Below are 18,091 nucleotides of genomic sequence, written 5' to 3'. Positions count from 1 at the left end.
GAGAGAGAAAGCGGGGAGAGAGAGAGAGAGAGTGCGTGTACTTCATCGCTTCGTTTTTGGACTTGCCGTTTCGCGAATTCCTTACCTTACCGTGCCTATTAGCTGTTCATGAAACTGTAGAAGATCTTAAGGAGAGGCTACATCAAACGACTTTCACGTGGTCGTTTTGCGATCCGAATTTTGTGCCTAATCCACCCCGTATAAATGAATGCTCTGTTGTTCCTCGTTTTTAATGCACAGGTTAATTGTATCGACAAGTATATTACCACGGCCACTACTAACAATTGTAAACTGTCTATCAGGCGCAACGTCGCCAATAACGGCACGACGACGATGAGTCCATTTTTCTTCTCTTTTCGTTTCATCGCTCTTACTATCGATATTCCCTTTGCATCTCTATTCGTGGCATGCAATGATAGTTATGCAGAGGACACGATAAAATAGAATTTAACGCGTAACTGTTCCAACTAATTTATGGTAATACGTGGAAAATTTCATTAGAAAAATGAAAAAGTCAAAACACGTTTACATTAGACGTTCCGGGATAAGCAAACCTCGCCTGTTCTCAGTTCTTCAAACGCTTTTGATATTCACGAGAACTTACAATTAGAGGACGCGTAGAATAAATGTTTATTCGAAGCCTCTCCTTTGCACCATAAATTATTATCTTTTTATATACCTGTATTCGACATAGTTACCGCTTTGGAAGCATCATATGATAGTAGTATGAAAGCTTAATCAAAGAATCAGGGACAACATAACCACAGCCTATCGATAATATGAACGAGATAATTCGATAATACGAATGTAGAAAGGTAAATAGGATGAAATAACGCGTACGCATAATGAGCATAATCAGCATAATGAGCGTAATGAGCATAACGAGCATAATGAGCAGGTATAAAAGGAAAAAAGGATGTCGATGAAAAAAGAAATTCTTTCCACCTACTTTTATGCTGTTCAGTTTTTCACGTGTCAAGAAATTAATTCGAGCTTTCAATTCATGTTCAACGATGGTCCCCTCGTCGTTGCGATTAAAAATCAATCTTCCCGCTGTGTGTAAACGTCTACTCGTGTATAGAGATAAACGACTATGTGTGTACAACGGCAAGAGTACTATAGATAGAAATTATCCTTGTCGTGTTTCTATAAGATTCGTTTCTAGGTAATAGAGATTCGAACGTAATGGAATGGACGGAACGACAACGACAGCGACAAAACAGCAACACCGACAAATATCATAAAGAAAAGATACCTTTCGATATCTTAATACGGACCGCTATGGAACGTTATTCCAGTCCGCTAGTTATACCGGAGATAAGCGAATAAGCAAAGAAAGAAAACTATTCAAAGGAACTATGATGATACCTTCTTGATAATTTCTCAAAGAAAGTTAAATATCGAAAGAATATGATAGAATGGGCGATAAATAAAATTATACAACATCCATCCAATGGACAAAGTCCACGTTCGATAATCGTATCGGAGCGAACATTTCTCTTTTCCGACGTTCAGCTTTATAAGCCGAACGAGAACGAGACAACTTAAACGGAAAATAGAATTGCTCGTTCCTCTGATAAATCCGTTTATAGGTATTTTTTAGACGACCGAATAACTTCATTTGCGACAAGCGAAATATCACTTCCCAGAGCGTACACCGTTTTAAAATTAGACCAAACAGCAATCGTGGTGTCGCACAGATGATTAGAGATTGTACGAGAGGTATTCCAATTCCACCAACTCGTTTGTTTTCTTCCTTCGTCTCGAATCTGGTAAAATGTGATGCTTTCGAAATACGCACGTATTTACTCTGAAAGAAAATTTCGGTATTCGACGTATCGCTCCCTATTTTACTTGTATTTTAAAGGCAAAGACTGTAAAGAAGAAATGATGCAATTGAACCAAAAAATCGATAACGGTTCAATTTTTTGTACTTATTTACGGGATGTCGGTGACTTTACAATTGCTCCAAGAATACCATATTTTGTGTGTAACGATTACATTGGTAATCATAATAAAAGTTATGAAAACTATGTAATAGTTGTGATAACGGTGTGCGATCGTGACGATGATTATGGCGACAACAATGACGACAACATTCGCAACATTGACGTCGTTCAAGTAAACGTCAATGCGAACATCAACACCGATGATGACGAATACACCAGAGATCGCTTATTATGATGGTAATAATTATTATAATGGCGATGGTAATAATGATGCCGATAATAATGTCGATAATGATGCCGATAATGACGATTAATGACAGTGACAATAATGACAATAGCGATAAAGACAGTGATGTTAACAACGATGACAATGACGACTACAATGACAGAGACGATGACAATCGTAATAGCAACGACGCACGACGACGACGATGACGACGATGATAATAACAATAACGACGATGACGACGACGACGACGACCACCACCACCACCACCACCACCACCACCACCACCACGATGACGATGATGACGATGATGACGATGACGATGACAATGACGATGATGACGAAGATGATGATGATTATGATGATGATGATGATGATAATGATGATGATAATGATGATGATGATGATGATGATGATGATGATGATGATGATGATGATGATGACGATGACGATGACAATGACGATGATGACGAAGATGATGATGATTATGATAATGATGATGATGATGATGATGATGATGATGATGATGATGATGATGATGGTGATGATGATGATGATGATGATGATGATGATGATGATGATAATGTCGATGGCGATGAAGATGGCAATAAAGATGGCGATAATAATGACGACGATAACGACGACGATAATGATGATCGTGACGATGATGATGATGATGAATAATAATAATAATGATGATGATGATGATGATGATGTTGTAGAGGAGGAGAAAGATCGTGATGGTAATGACAATGATAACGATAATGATAACAATGTTTGTGAGAATAATTATGAATCTGAAACTATAGACACGACTCGTCAATGTTACATCTTGCAGGCTAACAAAACGAATTTTTCTCTTGCGTAAGTACGAAAGCGAACGTGTTTTTAAGATTTCGTATAGACCTGCTGCTAGTTTAAAATATAGGTATAATCAAAAGAATAAGTAATTCTCTCGTAAGAAACGTAGTTTTGTAGTTTATACGTATTCATGCTCGGATATATGTTACATTTTTAATCGTTTTATGATAGAAATGGGAAAAGAGTAAGGAAAGGAAAGATTTATTTTGTTTATACATATATATATTCGTAATAATAACAAACTAGTAAAATGCTATATTGAAATGTCAAAGGGAATTTCGCTTGACTTATTAAAATCGATATCGCGTCTAATTTTGTATTATTTGAGATGAAAGTTTCGAAAGATTCTATTTACTCGGATTGTTTATTCAGTGAAGTAGGGAGGGGAATTTAAATCACTGTTTCGTCAATCAAATGTCTCGAATATTTAAATAGGAAAAATCAAAGGAAGGTTCGACTGTTACTAAAGGCCTATAATATCGATTATACTTACGATGTGTATTGCACGGATACAACACCGCCATCTCGTAATCATTGATAAATGGGTTCGTAAAAGGAATCAGATAGAGTTACAAAGGCAAACGAACATTCTCCCAATTATGATTGATTTATGACAAATCCGGGTCCAATAAATACTCTATTTAGTATGTAAGCTTTTTGGTACTTGTTTGCAGACTTCTCCTATATACTCGCCGCTTATTTGCCTCCAAAGGTGTATGTATTTATTTAGTAATTTACGCTTTCATTTTTCTTTACATTTGTATGTCTGAATGATAGTCTACATCGATATTTAGATCTACGTACAATGTTCTTTACATCTTGTACATGTGGTAAAATCAGTAAGACAATTATCGATTAAATCATTGTAAATCGTGAATATTTGATAAAGTAGAAGGTTCGAAAATAATTGTATCACGTGGAAAGTTTGGTCTAACGAAAACAATACGTTTGCCGTGTATTATTACTTTTCTTTTTATTATCATTATTATTATTATTGTCATCGTTCTTAATATTATCACTATTAATACTGTTACTACCATTACTACTAAAAGTCACTACGACTACTGCCATCACTACCATTGCCACTGCTATTATTACTACCACCACCACCACCACCACCACCACCACCACCACCACCACCACCACCATCACCACCACTACTACTACTACTATTACCGCTACTATTTTTTTTCTTTATTCTTACTATTTTTCTTGTTTTTCTTTGTCTTCTTCTTCTTTTTATTATTATCATTATTATTATTATCATCCATCATCATCATCATCATAATCATCAACATCACCACCATCACCATCATCACCATCATCATCGTCGTCGTCGTTATCATCATTGTTATCATTATTATTCTTGTTGTTGTTGTTGTTATTTATTATTTATTATTTATTGTTTTATTATTGATTCATAACATTACCATTACGACTATTGCGACCATCATGATTATTATAATCATTATATTATTGTTATGCATCGTTATTATTCCTACTGTTGATAGTCATCATCAATGTATCATTACAGTCATTATCGCTATTATCATTGCGATTATTATTGTTATTGTTATTGATGTTGTTGCTGTTACATTGTTATTTTTACCATCATCATCAGCATGGTTGTATCGTTATTGTCACTTATCGATCATTGATCGTGAACGAGAATACAATTGCTTGAGATGAAAAAAAGAAAAACTGAAAACGTATAGGCGCGTTAGCGATAAATTATGTACCTATGTATTTATGTATTATTTATTGACAATTATTAACGACCAGCTGTTTAGGTAGGATATTAAAATTATGAAATTAAATGTAACGAAAGCGAATGAAACGGCTAAACAGACACGGCTATTAACATTGGTGAAACTAAGCGAACGATTAGGCATACTTGCCCGACAAGTTGACGAAAATGAGAAAAAGGAAGGAACGAATTTAGATTAAAAGGATGGTGAATATAAAAGTTAAGAACGAGCTTTCATTAAAACAGTTTAGATTAAATATAAAGATGAACAAAAAAAGTATATATACACATGCAAACATACACAAACACGCGACACACACACACACACACACACACACACACACAAATGCGCGCACGCGCGCGCGTAAAGATGTGCGGGTGGGGGGGGGAGAGAGAGAGAGAGAGAGAGAGAGAGAGAGAGAGAGAGAGAGAGAGAGAGAGAAAGTGTGAGGACGATAAAGATAAACATTCAGTGCACGCGTATACGCGCGCGAACGCAAGTATGGGCACACACGAGTACATACAACACATCAGATACATACGAAGATATATAATATATGAATGCAAAGACAAAGGAAGAAATAGAAAGAAATTTAATTGCGGGAAAGGGAATGGGTATACAAGAATGATAAAGTGCGAACCTCGACACCTGTACGAACCCCAAAATCGCGGTGCTTAACGGGTGTGAGAACGGTGATACGGTTTCATTTCAATATCGACTTAAAAGTGTCGTATGATGTATCGTACGTCTTATACGTATCCGACACTTGAGCGTATCGGGGTAAGAGAACCCCAGCATGTATTCTTTACATTTTGCTAGTTTGAAAGATATATATGGATGGATATATATATATATATATATATATCGGGAAAACAAGCGGTGCGATAAGACATGATAAATTAAAGTTTGTTTACTCCGCCCGAAATATCGGATACGCTAATGATCTAGTCAGAAAAATCTCGATTCCTAATATTAAAATCATCTAGTCATTCTTCTTCACAGTCGATCTTCTGCCGTTAAGAGACTGCGTCGCAGACATAAGACAAGTACAGTTTTTCATAATTGTATTTATTATACAAATCGCGGTTCTCACCCCTTGAAGCGCATCAGCGCGTCGTGTTTTTCGAATAACGAATTAAAAACTTACTGTGGAGTGTTCATGGTGCTATGATTACTATTATTTCTACGTTAAAAATGATTTTTCCTCTGTTAATCTTAAGACTTATCGTTTATCAGATTCTCTTATGGTCTTGCATCGACTTTATTAACAATTACATCCTTTACCGTGATCTAGTGTTATCGTATGTTACCATCGACATCTTATTAATTATTAAATAGTAACGTATATCAAATTAGATCTGTCATCGTACAACGATTTATCGATCTTTGTTTCAGATCGAAAAATTTCTTTATCGCATATTAAGAAAGTAATCCATAAAACATGGTAAGTCGATCTTCTTAACTCTAACATGGTAACATAGAATCCGCGCCTTTTTTAAATAGCTTGCAATTACGTTACCAATTCGAACTAATCGAAGGTGAAATTTTTCATTTCTTTCCTTCGTTTGTAGAAATTCCGATTTTTAGGCGATGGAGATTGTCCGGATTGGCTGCTTGCCGAAATTAACACGTTGTCGCGTATGGTATGTATTCGTTGTTTCTCCTCTCTGCGGTATTACGCTCGTTTTTTCTTCAATGATTCTCACCTACATGATTTTTACCTACCTTAGTAACAGAGATAATCCCGTCGTTGGTAATGAAATGAACGCCGTGGCGCGCCGTTGTCAATGATTCGACCGAGCTAGTGTATTTTCCTTGCTATTTCATATCAAGCGGAATCGGTTTCCCTTTTCCTATCGTATATCGTATATCGGTACACTTGTCCGTGCATATATGCGATTATCCGCGAGCGTATATGCGATTATATAAATAATACATACGTTTACCATCGATTCTTTTTTCCAGACATCTATTAAAATCAAAATACTAGGTCAAACGGTTGCAAAGTATCTTACGGAAGGAGATCTCGATGTAAGTATCCATCTATTTCAAATCGATCGTATAAGGCTAATTTGAATTTGAAAGTAACGATAGAAGTAACGATAGAAGAATATATAAGATGCAATTTATTTGAAAGAAATATTCGAGGATAGATTCGACAGTGAAAATGTAACACGCAGATATAACGATTCCTTTCGAGCTTTATCACGTTCGTTTCTCGTTTTCCCTGATATTCGTTGCTTCGTTATTCGTTCTGATTGAAAGACAGAGCTTTCGGAAAGACGAGCTTACTCTATTAATTTCGATGCATTTGCCGTTTCTTTCTTCTTCTTATTTCTTCTTCTTTACAGGAAGAGAAGGTGAAAAAAATTACTCTGGATGCCAAGCTTGGTAAGCTACAATTAAGCTACAGATTAATCGTATCACGTAGCAAAGTTGCACATGCTCGGCCCATTGTTTTCCCGTTTGCTATAAATCTTTTCACTTTTATACTTCATTTATATTTCAATTTCGTATTCGTTTTAAATTTATTTTCCTTCCTACGTTTATCTTATATTCTCTTTCTTGCGCCCTTCGTGGAGAATCGAATGATGCAAAAGCTATGGTAGCAGCTCTTGAGTTGATATTTACATCCTCTGCTCGATATGGTGTTTCCGCTGCGGATTTAAGCAGCGAATTACAACAGCTTGGTCTTCCTCGTGAACATAGCGCTGCAATTGCCAGGCTGCACACCGATCATTGTCCACAGATTACGGCTACGCTTTCTTCGCAATCTTTGAGAGGTAAGAAAATATCGAAATTACCACTAAGTTTATAGAAATTTTATTAAACGAAACGTACTGCGATTCTCGGTGTCGATTTCGCGTGTCGTGTGTCGTATGGTAGGTAAAACTATGCGAATAAATGTTATAGAGATGACACGCGTATATGCGTTTTTGTATTACTTTCAGTGAGCAGATTATCATCGATCGAAGTTTTGTCTCGCGATAATGCTTCACCGTTCTCCACGGTGTCCCTAAAATTGAAGAAATTGGACGGGAATATAGAGAATTCCATCATCAGTATCTCGAAGAAAGATGTACAGGTTCTATTGACAGGTAAAAATCGGAAATTAACACGCCCAATGGTAACAGTATAAGCATTATCCTTCCGTTTATCCGATTTCGTTTTTTCCAAAGAACTGCGCAGAGCCAAGTCGTTGATGGAGAACCTTTAAACATTCCTCGTCCGTAAGATCACGTATTATGCACTGATACGCCAAACGTTATTATTTCTTATTCTTAAGCATAGTGTAAACCATCTAATAAAGATAATAACGATGTACAAGTAAATGTACAAAGTAAAGATATTTCGTTCACATTTTATCTTCATCCATCCCTTAACGCGTCTATTACCTTCTGATAGAAATCGATATTTCACCATCATAAAAGCCACAGGAAGAAAGAAATTTAAGTACAAGAGAATTATTGTTAAGGTATAATGTATATTTATTATATTATCATTTTTGTCATATAGCATAACATTGTTATTTCTATAGTAATAATAATAATTATTATAATTATAATTATAATTATAATAATTATTATTATTACTATAGAAATAACAATGTTATGCTATATGACAAAAATGATAATATAATAAATATACATTATACCTTAACAATAATTCTCTTGTACTTAAATTTCTTTCTTCCTGTGGCTTTTATGATGGTGAAATATCGATTTCTATCAGAAGGTAATAGACGCGTTAAGGGATGGATGAAGATAAAATGTGAACGAAATATCTTTACTTTGTACATTTACTTGTACATCGTTATTATCTTTATTAGATGGTTTACACTATGCTTAAGAATAAGAAATAATAACGTTTGGCGTATCAGTGCATAATACGTGATCTTACGGACGAGGAATGTTTAAAGGTTCTCCATCAACGACTTGGCTCTGCGCAGTTCTTTGGAAAAAACGAAATCGGATAAACGGAAGGATAATGCTTATACTGTTACCATTGGGCGTGTTAATTTCCGATTTTTACCTGTCAATAGAACCTGTACATCTTTCTTCGAGATACTGATGATGGAATTCTCTATATTCCCGTCCAATTTCTTCAATTTTAGGGACACCGTGGAGAACGGTGAAGCATTATCGCGAGACAAAACTTCGATCGATGATAATCTGCTCACTGAAAGTAATACAAAAACGCATATACGCGTGTCATCTCTATAACATTTATTCGCATAGTTTTACCTACCATACGACACACGACACGCGAAATCGACACCGAGAATCGCAGTACGTTTCGTTTAATAAAATTTCTATAAACTTAGTGGTAATTTCGATATTTTCTTACCTCTCAAAGATTGCGAAGAAAGCGTAGCCGTAATCTGTGGACAATGATCGGTGTGCAGCCTGGCAATTGCAGCGCTATGTTCACGAGGAAGACCAAGCTGTTGTAATTCGCTGCTTAAATCCGCAGCGGAAACACCATATCGAGCAGAGGATGTAAATATCAACTCAAGAGCTGCTACCATAGCTTTTGCATCATTCGATTCTCCACGAAGGGCGCAAGAAAGAGAATATAAGATAAACGTAGGAAGGAAAATAAATTTAAAACGAATACGAAATTGAAATATAAATGAAGTATAAAAGTGAAAAGATTTATAGCAAACGGGAAAACAATGGGCCGAGCATGTGCAACTTTGCTACGTGATACGATTAATCTGTAGCTTAATTGTAGCTTACCAAGCTTGGCATCCAGAGTAATTTTTTTCACCTTCTCTTCCTGTAAAGAAGAAGAAATAAGAAGAAGAAAGAAACGGCAAATGCATCGAAATTAATAGAGTAAGCTCGTCTTTCCGAAAGCTCTGTCTTTCAATCAGAACGAATAACGAAGCAACGAATATCAGGGAAAACGAGAAACGAACGTGATAAAGCTCGAAAGGAATCGTTATATCTGCGTGTTACATTTTCACTGTCGAATCTATCCTCGAATATTTCTTTCAAATAAATTGCATCTTATATATTCTTCTATCGTTACTTCTATCGTTACTTTCAAATTCAAATTAGCCTTATACGATCGATTTGAAATAGATGGATACTTACATCGAGATCTCCTTCCGTAAGATACTTTGCAACCGTTTGACCTAGTATTTTGATTTTAATAGATGTCTGGAAAAAAGAATCGATGGTAAACGTATGTATTATTTATATAATCGCATATACGCTCGCGGATAATCGCATATATGCACGGACAAGTGTACCGATATACGATATACGATAGGAAAAGGGAAACCGATTCCGCTTGATATGAAATAGCAAGGAAAATACACTAGCTCGGTCGAATCATTGACAACGGCGCGCCACGGCGTTCATTTCATTACCAACGACGGGATTATCTCTGTTACTAAGGTAGGTAAAAATCATGTAGGTGAGAATCATTGAAGAAAAAACGAGCGTAATACCGCAGAGAGGAGAAACAACGAATACATACCATACGCGACAACGTGTTAATTTCGGCAAGCAGCCAATCCGGACAATCTCCATCGCCTAAAAATCGGAATTTCTACAAACGAAGGAAAGAAATGAAAAATTTCACCTTCGATTAGTTCGAATTGGTAACGTAATTGCAAGCTATTTAAAAAAGGCGCGGATTCTATGTTACCATGTTAGAGTTAAGAAGATCGACTTACCATGTTTTATGGATTACTTTCTTAATATGCGATAAAGAAATTTTTCGATCTGAAACAAAGATCGATAAATCGTTGTACGATGACAGATCTAATTTGATATACGTTACTATTTAATAATTAATAAGATGTCGATGGTAACATACGATAACACTAGATCACGGTAAAGGATGTAATTGTTAATAAAGTCGATGCAAGACCATAAGAGAATCTGATAAACGATAAGTCTTAAGATTAACAGAGGAAAAATCATTTTTAACGTAGAAATTAGAAATGTCCGATGAATATGTGTGTGTGTATGTATGTATGTATGTACAAAAGATATTTACGGTTGCGCAACATATTAAACGGGGATGTGCCTTCTTTCTCGAACATAAGAACCTTACAGTACACGTATATTTCACTATGCGGATCCTTCCAAATTTCTATTCGCGTTACATATGCGTAGACTGTAACATACAAACTGTAATACATGATACGTATGCACGTTTGTTTTTCGACGAAATCACGATGACTGACGAATCGCGACGTGTATCTCCGATGCGAGTAAACTCGATATACACACACATACACACACACACACACACACACACACACACACACACACACACACGCTCGCGCGCGCGCGCGCCTAGGACTTAGAAGAGGGTAAACGGTTTGTGATGTAACGTTAAAATATAATATAACATGGCGTACAACATATAGCACGTAGAGTACGGGATATTTTCTTTCGTGACAAGCTCGTGACTAGCGTGAAACGCATTTCCCCTGTTGACGGGGCCAACTTCTCGAGCAACGAATGGAGAAACGAGAAGAAAGAAACGAAAGAAAGCTACACCTCCGATGGTCATCGGAATGTTTGCGTTGGTGGTTGGTCTGGTAAATTGACGCGAGTTACACTGGCAGACCAGGGTAAATTCCCTGTGCAATTCTTCTAATCTCTCGACCGCAACGAGGTCACCGAGAGGATTCGCCAAGGAACCCCATAAATACCGAAGAAACGCTCTTTTCGAATCCATTCCACGCGTTCTACTGGTGCCGCGACGTTCGGATAACTGCTTCGATGGTTGGTCATGTTATAACAGGTATGTCCGTTTAACGTTAATTGTAAAACATCAGGTTTAATAAAAATGGTGATTTATTGAATTACAGCTACGTATACGTTTAAGTGTGTAACAGAGCGTTGTAAATTTGTTTCTAGGAATGAAGAGATTAAATGTTACGTTGGCTATTTTATCGATAGCGACATGCGATATCGATGCGACAAAGGTAAAGGACATTTCTTATGCTAATACTAGGCGAGTCTGATACCCGTCGAAACAATGAAATTGTTCTAAGCGATTAAGTAAAGGGGAAAAAAAGGAAATCCTAATTTTTATCTTCTATCTTCTTTTTTCCATCGATACGCTATTATTGTTTTATTATACGTATTATTGTTCCTCGTTGCATTTCAACGAGCCACGCGCTTCCAAAATTACTCCGATTCGTTACTTGGCTACTTCCTACCGAGATCGAGATAAGGGGAAAAGAGAACGTTGCTTCGCAACGATACGACCAACGATTATTTCTGCCACGTCTAAACGTGAAATCATCCTTTACCTTTTCATACCATCCTTAAATATTTTGTCAATTTTTTTCCAGACAAGCGTAAATAACGGGCTGCCATCTACGCGTCTTTTTCACAAGCAATATTGGTGGAAGGATGAAAGATGTACTCCGCGAGATATCATCTGTTTCGAAGTCTACGAGAACGACGACGACGACGAGGACGACGACAACGAGCAAGACGACGAGAACGGCGACTATTTCTTACGATCGCAACAAGTTATTAAATCGTTGAAATTCACACCTTTTGACACCGTGACCAGCAGGTAAAATCGTTTACATTGTTCGAATTAAAGAATCTCGTCGATTCTATCGATACAGATATATATTCATATGAGATTTACGATGCAGGTACGTGGACACAACGAGTGACAGACAATCGCGGTACGATGCCTCGAATTCGGCGCGTTCCAAACACGAGAGATGTTTCAAAGCGAATCCCATGGTACTCGCATCGTTGGAGAAACGAAAAAAACGAAAACTGTTGGGCAAGAAGGATCATTTTGCATCGTGGTGTAATTCCGAGAAACGTTATCATCGTCGGCAACAAGGTTGGAAAGTACAACCACCGTTTTACGTGGAGGAACCAAGTTGGATCGAGATGGATAACAATTACGCGGAAAAGATTATGGAAAATCATTCGTATCGTGATCATTTGGAAACTATCGACCCTTTCGTTATTACACGGGGTAAGAAGAATCATCTGAACGTTATCCTGGCCGATAGTGGGAAAATGAGGAATTCGAGGACGAAGGATAAAAGGTCGATAGGTTCGGATTCGCGACTCGGACGAGATAAGAATGACGACAAGGTGGATCAAAATGTCAGAGAGGATAATAATAAGAGAGAGGTTGGCAGCGACGAAGATGATCGCGTAGAGAAAAGTTGGAAGAAAGGAAGCGTAGAATGTATCGATGAACCGTTGTTCGCGACAGAAGAAAAGAGGACGTACGATGGAAAAAATAATTATCTTACGACGAAATATTTCGAGACCGATCGAAAGAGCGATCAATTGGGAGGGACAGCAACAGTCTCGCGAGCGATTTACACCGCACCAGGAAAGATATTCCAGTTACCCATCGAATCGAATCGCGTCTCGAGAGATACAAAGGATGAAAAAGACAATTCCGTTTTATTTCGCGTTCGAGCGAAAAGTGACTCGAACTTGGCCAACGGTGACCTCGGTTTATCAAAGGATCCACGATTTATTAAAGATAACGAACAAAGAAATAAACGCTTCGCGATACCGAATAACCTGAGTGTACGAGAATCTTATTACGCGACGAGAGGTAAAAAGACTGACCACCGAATGAACGAAGAAGAAATATTACTCGGGCAACGAAAACCGGAAGTATCGGTATCGATGACGAATAGCTTCATCGTCGGAGAAATATTGGCCAAGATGAAAGAAAATGATTCGAAATGCGGTGTAAAGAAGTGCAACGATCATTTTAGCGAAACGATGAAAAGAACGAAACTCGATGGTAATCTTGGTGATGGAATGCGGGGAATTTTTAAGGATTTATTAACAAGACCTGACCCTTTCTATGTGGCTAGAGGGAAGAGAGAGAGAGAGAGAGAGAGAGAGAGAGAGAGAGAGAGAGAGAGAGAGAGAGAGAGTAAACTAACATCTTCTTTCACCGTAAGTCCTTTCTCTTTTCTATAAGAACCACGTTTCGCGCAACTATCCAAAGTATTTTCGTTCAAAGTACATCATATTTCACCCGCTGTGTTTAACCGTATCGACGCGTACACCTTCCGATTGATTAATCTTTCTAATTAACGCTTAACGGACGGGTCGGATCTGCTCTGCCTTTATCGGTTTCCGGGCATTTTTTATCAGAATTAGATAAACATGCATGTATGGTTTTAAAGCGTTGTAGTTTTATTAAATCAACGTCACTTTTTATAAAAAAAAAATTCCAGCAAAAATGTAAATCTACGTGGCCCGTCCGTTAAATGTTAATTGCTGTTTAACCGATAAAGTTGCTTCTGTTACGGAACGTAATACGTAGAAATGTGCTTCTATACATCGAAATTTTAACATTCGCCAGATGATATTGTGAAAGGAAACAATAACGCGAATACCATCTACAAACGAATAACGTTAAACGTTCCGTACCGACCGAATAAGTCTACTGGGCTATACTAGCGCTATATAGTATTGCGATGTGTTACGCGTAATTTCATCTGTTTCCATCGTTATTGCTTCTCCAACTTTTCAAAGTTCAAAGTAAAATCGGAGAAATGATCACTCGATGTGCTTCTTGTTTCTTTACGCTTGTCTGTTCTTCGTGCCACAAGATGAAAAATTAACGTTTAACGGCGTTGTTCTATGCGTTAGGGTTTTATCGTTATACTAATTTTCACGTTCTTCGTGCTTTACACGTATACGACTATCTTTGAAACAACCAACGCTACCTATTCTACTACGTATGTATGTGTGCAGACACATCAAACGAATGTACGCGCGTAAAATTGCAATGAAATTTCTCCATGTCGATCAGTAGCCGTCTGCCTCGATTATCGCGTAAAGCCACACTTTCGACTCGCCTTCGCGAATATCGATAAGAGAATAAAGAAAAGACTAAAAAAAAATTTTAAAAAAAACATAAAAATAAAAAAAGAAGGAACAACAAGCGTACACTTGATCGATTCTATAATTGATCTCACTTTTGCACGACGCGTATTCTTTCTCTTTCTACACTCCTACCTCGTTTCCTTCTTTCACCCTTTGCCGGAATGTAAAACATTGATCGAAATATTCGCAAATAAATAATAAATTGTGAATATAATATATTTAAATAATATTTTCATAAAACGAGAAAGCACGGTGGTGGCAGGATTTTTTTCAATCACTGCATCGGAAACTACTGATATCCGTTGAGCGTTGAAGTATGGTATTCGTACGAAAGATAAGCAAAAGTATTTACATAACGTGATATGTAACTGAAAGAAATTCATTGAACGTCTTCAACGATATTATTAATTCTTTCGTTACGATGATATAGTTGAAAGAGAAGAAACGTTCTAACAACCAGATGAAATAACCAAAGAATATCTAACCGTGTTAAATCGAAAACAATCGGCAGATGTTTATATTTTTAATTAAAACAAGCGTTGTGTATACTGTTTCATAGTTTATCATTAATACTATTTATCATTAATCGATGTAACCCAAATATTTTACCTGAAACTTTTGTTTCTTTTGTTTTTTTCATCAATGAGAATCGTCGGAAACGTCGGAAACGTCGGAAACGTCGGAAACGTCCGAATCGTCGGAAATTCCGTTCACGCCAATTTATCGATTTAATCCATTTACTGCATATGATGCATTACAATTGGAAAGGTTTCGATTAGGGTCGAATAGCGTAAGGAAGAAACAAAGACGTTTATATCGTGTGAGAAGTAAAATTATTTCGATTTATTGGCGGTCGTCGGGAATGCAAATGGATATTAGATACTGATTCGACGTCTATTTCTATACAACCTGTATCAGGCTACGACGATTGAATTAAATCGAAAAAATATCCTGACAACGATTCGTATATATGTATTCATCGTGTACGAGGAAAAGAAAAAGCACCTGGGAAGAATCTAACAGTGAATATTTTCAGAGGAAAATTTCTTTCGATACCGAACAAGATACCGGACATAAATAGTTTCTGAAAGAACTAAGTACTTCGATGACAGGTTTGAAAGCGTTCGTTAACTGTTTTAACATGCGTGTTGACGAAAATGCACTTTTCTTTCCTCTCTTGGTACAACGCATCGTTCCAAGCATACATATGTATGTATATATTTCGTTACACCCTTCTCTCACGGCTCGAATATGGCTGTTAATGAATATAAAGCGTTTTTCAAAGCTATTATATCCTATTATATCAGAAAATGTTACTGAAATAAAATCTGGAGTTACTGAAATAAAATTAACAAAATGGTTAAAAGTTAGAAAAAAAAAAAAGAAACATCGAATTTTGGCATGTATGTGAAATGAAACTATTTGTTTTAATACTTTTTAACCAATATATTATATATATATCACAATGTTTCGTTATACCTTTATGTGTATGTGTATGCGCATGTGCGTAGAGGAAATAACTATATTTACATGTACTCGAATAGGAACACGGTACACATGTATAATCAACAAGCAACAATTTCCCAGCAACATGAGCAATGCGATTTCGATAGAAATGGACAATTAGCAGATTATTTTCACTAGAGAAAATTATAATGTAATTTATTTTTCTACGTCTTCTATATATTTAGTTCGAACAAATTCGACATTTAGCCTCTCTCCCTTTTGATAATTGGCGTGGTAAACGAGGAAAAGAATATTTTTCATCGAACGTCGTCGACTCACAGAAGAAAGGAATCAAATTTACCTACAAAACCGAGACGCAATTATGAATGGATTTAACAATGTTAACTTCTCCTACAGTATTGCTTGAGACCCGTGGTAAGGAAATTGGACGAAACAAGAATATCATAGGTGAGAGCTGCGGTTCGTAGATAGAACTCAACGTAAACACGAGCCGGGTCAGGCTCGTGGTTAATTTTCAAGCATGTTTTCCTATCTCAGTTGCGTGTTATTCTTCACCTCGTTCGGACACGTGGGAGACAATTGGGAAAAGAATAGAAAAGAAAAGAGGACAATTGGGAGACATTTTAAATATTGTTGAAAAATTTTAATAATTTCTTCGCTCTAGACGTTATCAAAGGTGAGTTACAGGTTAGACATGTTCGAAATCTCTGCTTTATACTGAGAAATTGTCCATCACTAGCGTTAAAAATGATTCGATGTTGTTCGCACTATTTGAAACATCGCATAGTATCGATGCAAATTGAATCGAATTAAATCAACACCAAAATCGAAATTGAAAAATGTGTCGTGTCGTGTCGTGTCGTGTCGTGTCGTGTCGTGTCGTGTCGTGTCGTGTCGTCTCGCGTCGTGTCGTCTCGCGTCGTGTCGTCTCGCGTCGTGTCGTGTCGTGTCGTGTCTCATTGGTCGTTTTATTCTAGTGCAAGTTCCGACTTAAAATAATTTTATGTAGGAACAAAAGTTTAAAACCATATATATTTCGTTTTGAAAATTAATACTTTATAGCGGTTGTGCATTTTATAAGATGTGAAAAGGATAACTTTTTTCTTTGAGTGAAGATAAATAATTGAAAAATGATTATTCTACCCGCGAACAACAACTGATTGAACAAATCTACAAAACGTCAAACAAAATTTTAAAACTGTTTCACACGTTCGTTTTCTTATATTTTGTAAGATCGTACATATGTATATACAAATTTTCTTAGATCTTTTCTAAAGACGTTTATTTGATCTGATGATTATACAGCAAATTACGAGAAAGAAGGAATTCTTTGATACTTGTAATAGCTAATTTTTTAACACGAGATGTATCGTGAAATAAATATTTGATTAATGAAAATTATATCGAAAGTTGTGTAATATATATTTATATGTATACGTAGTTTGAAACTTGATACATATGCATATGCGTGCACGCACGCGTCAATACATATGCACGTGTGTATGCGAGCGCGAGCGCACGCGCGCGCGTGTGTGTATAATATATTAAATATCGTTGTTTAAAATTTCTTTATTTTCATCGAGAATATTGTTTACTTACAATGAGAATCGACGTTTGCAAAGTGACAGCTCCGTGTATACAGGTTAGGAAACGTTCAGCTTTATTACCGCATACGTTAACGGTACAGGTTAGCCAACCATGTAAAGGTACAGCGTATCCAACGACTGTATGTATTTTATTATGATTTAAAATTAATTTAAAATTTTACCGAATTTTGTACGTTTCCGTTATAAAAATAAAGGTAATAAAAGATAATATGCTAATATTATTATGAACGACATTTCGATGGTAGATTAGTATAACATGTATCGTAAAATCTTTTACTGTCATATCTTAACCTTAAATACTTTTATCCGTTTAAAATGCTTTTTTGATATCTGTTGCTGCATCCTACATACATATGAAAGTTAT

General features: G+C 36.5%; 2 protein-coding genes across 2 annotated transcripts; one reads left to right on the top strand and one right to left on the bottom strand.

Annotated features, from left to right (window-relative positions):
- Positions 1–6,361: 6,361 nt before the first annotated feature.
- Positions 6,362–8,075, top strand: LOC108545264 (COMM domain-containing protein 4). The gene is made up of 6 exons (XM_017896793.1): positions 6,362–6,427; positions 6,750–6,815; positions 7,136–7,175; positions 7,367–7,567; positions 7,736–7,882; positions 7,964–8,075. Exons 1-6 carry the CDS (start codon positions 6,425–6,427, stop codon positions 7,999–8,001), a joined length of 495 nt encoding a protein of 164 aa, XP_017752282.1. The 5' UTR covers positions 6,362–6,424; the 3' UTR covers positions 8,002–8,075.
- Positions 8,076–8,623: 548 nt separating this feature from the next.
- LOC108545244 (COMM domain-containing protein 4) lies at positions 8,624–17,783 on the bottom strand. Its single transcript, XM_017896767.1, has 8 exons — positions 17,720–17,783; positions 10,471–10,519; positions 10,272–10,343; positions 9,884–9,949; positions 9,524–9,563; positions 9,132–9,332; positions 8,817–8,963; positions 8,624–8,735 (listed from the first exon to the last, which is right to left on the bottom strand). Exons 2-8 carry the CDS (start codon positions 10,471–10,473, stop codon positions 8,698–8,700), a joined length of 567 nt encoding a protein of 188 aa, XP_017752256.1. The 5' UTR covers positions 10,474–10,519; positions 17,720–17,783; the 3' UTR covers positions 8,624–8,697.
- Positions 17,784–18,091: the final 308 nt, after the last annotated feature.

Source organism: Eufriesea mexicana, unplaced genomic scaffold (genome assembly GCF_001483705.2).
Source record: "Eufriesea mexicana isolate 0111107269 unplaced genomic scaffold, ASM148370v2 scaffold385, whole genome shotgun sequence".
Lineage (NCBI taxonomy): Eukaryota > Metazoa > Arthropoda > Insecta > Hymenoptera > Apidae > Eufriesea > Eufriesea mexicana.
This window is presented reverse-complemented; position numbering and strand designations above follow the sequence as displayed.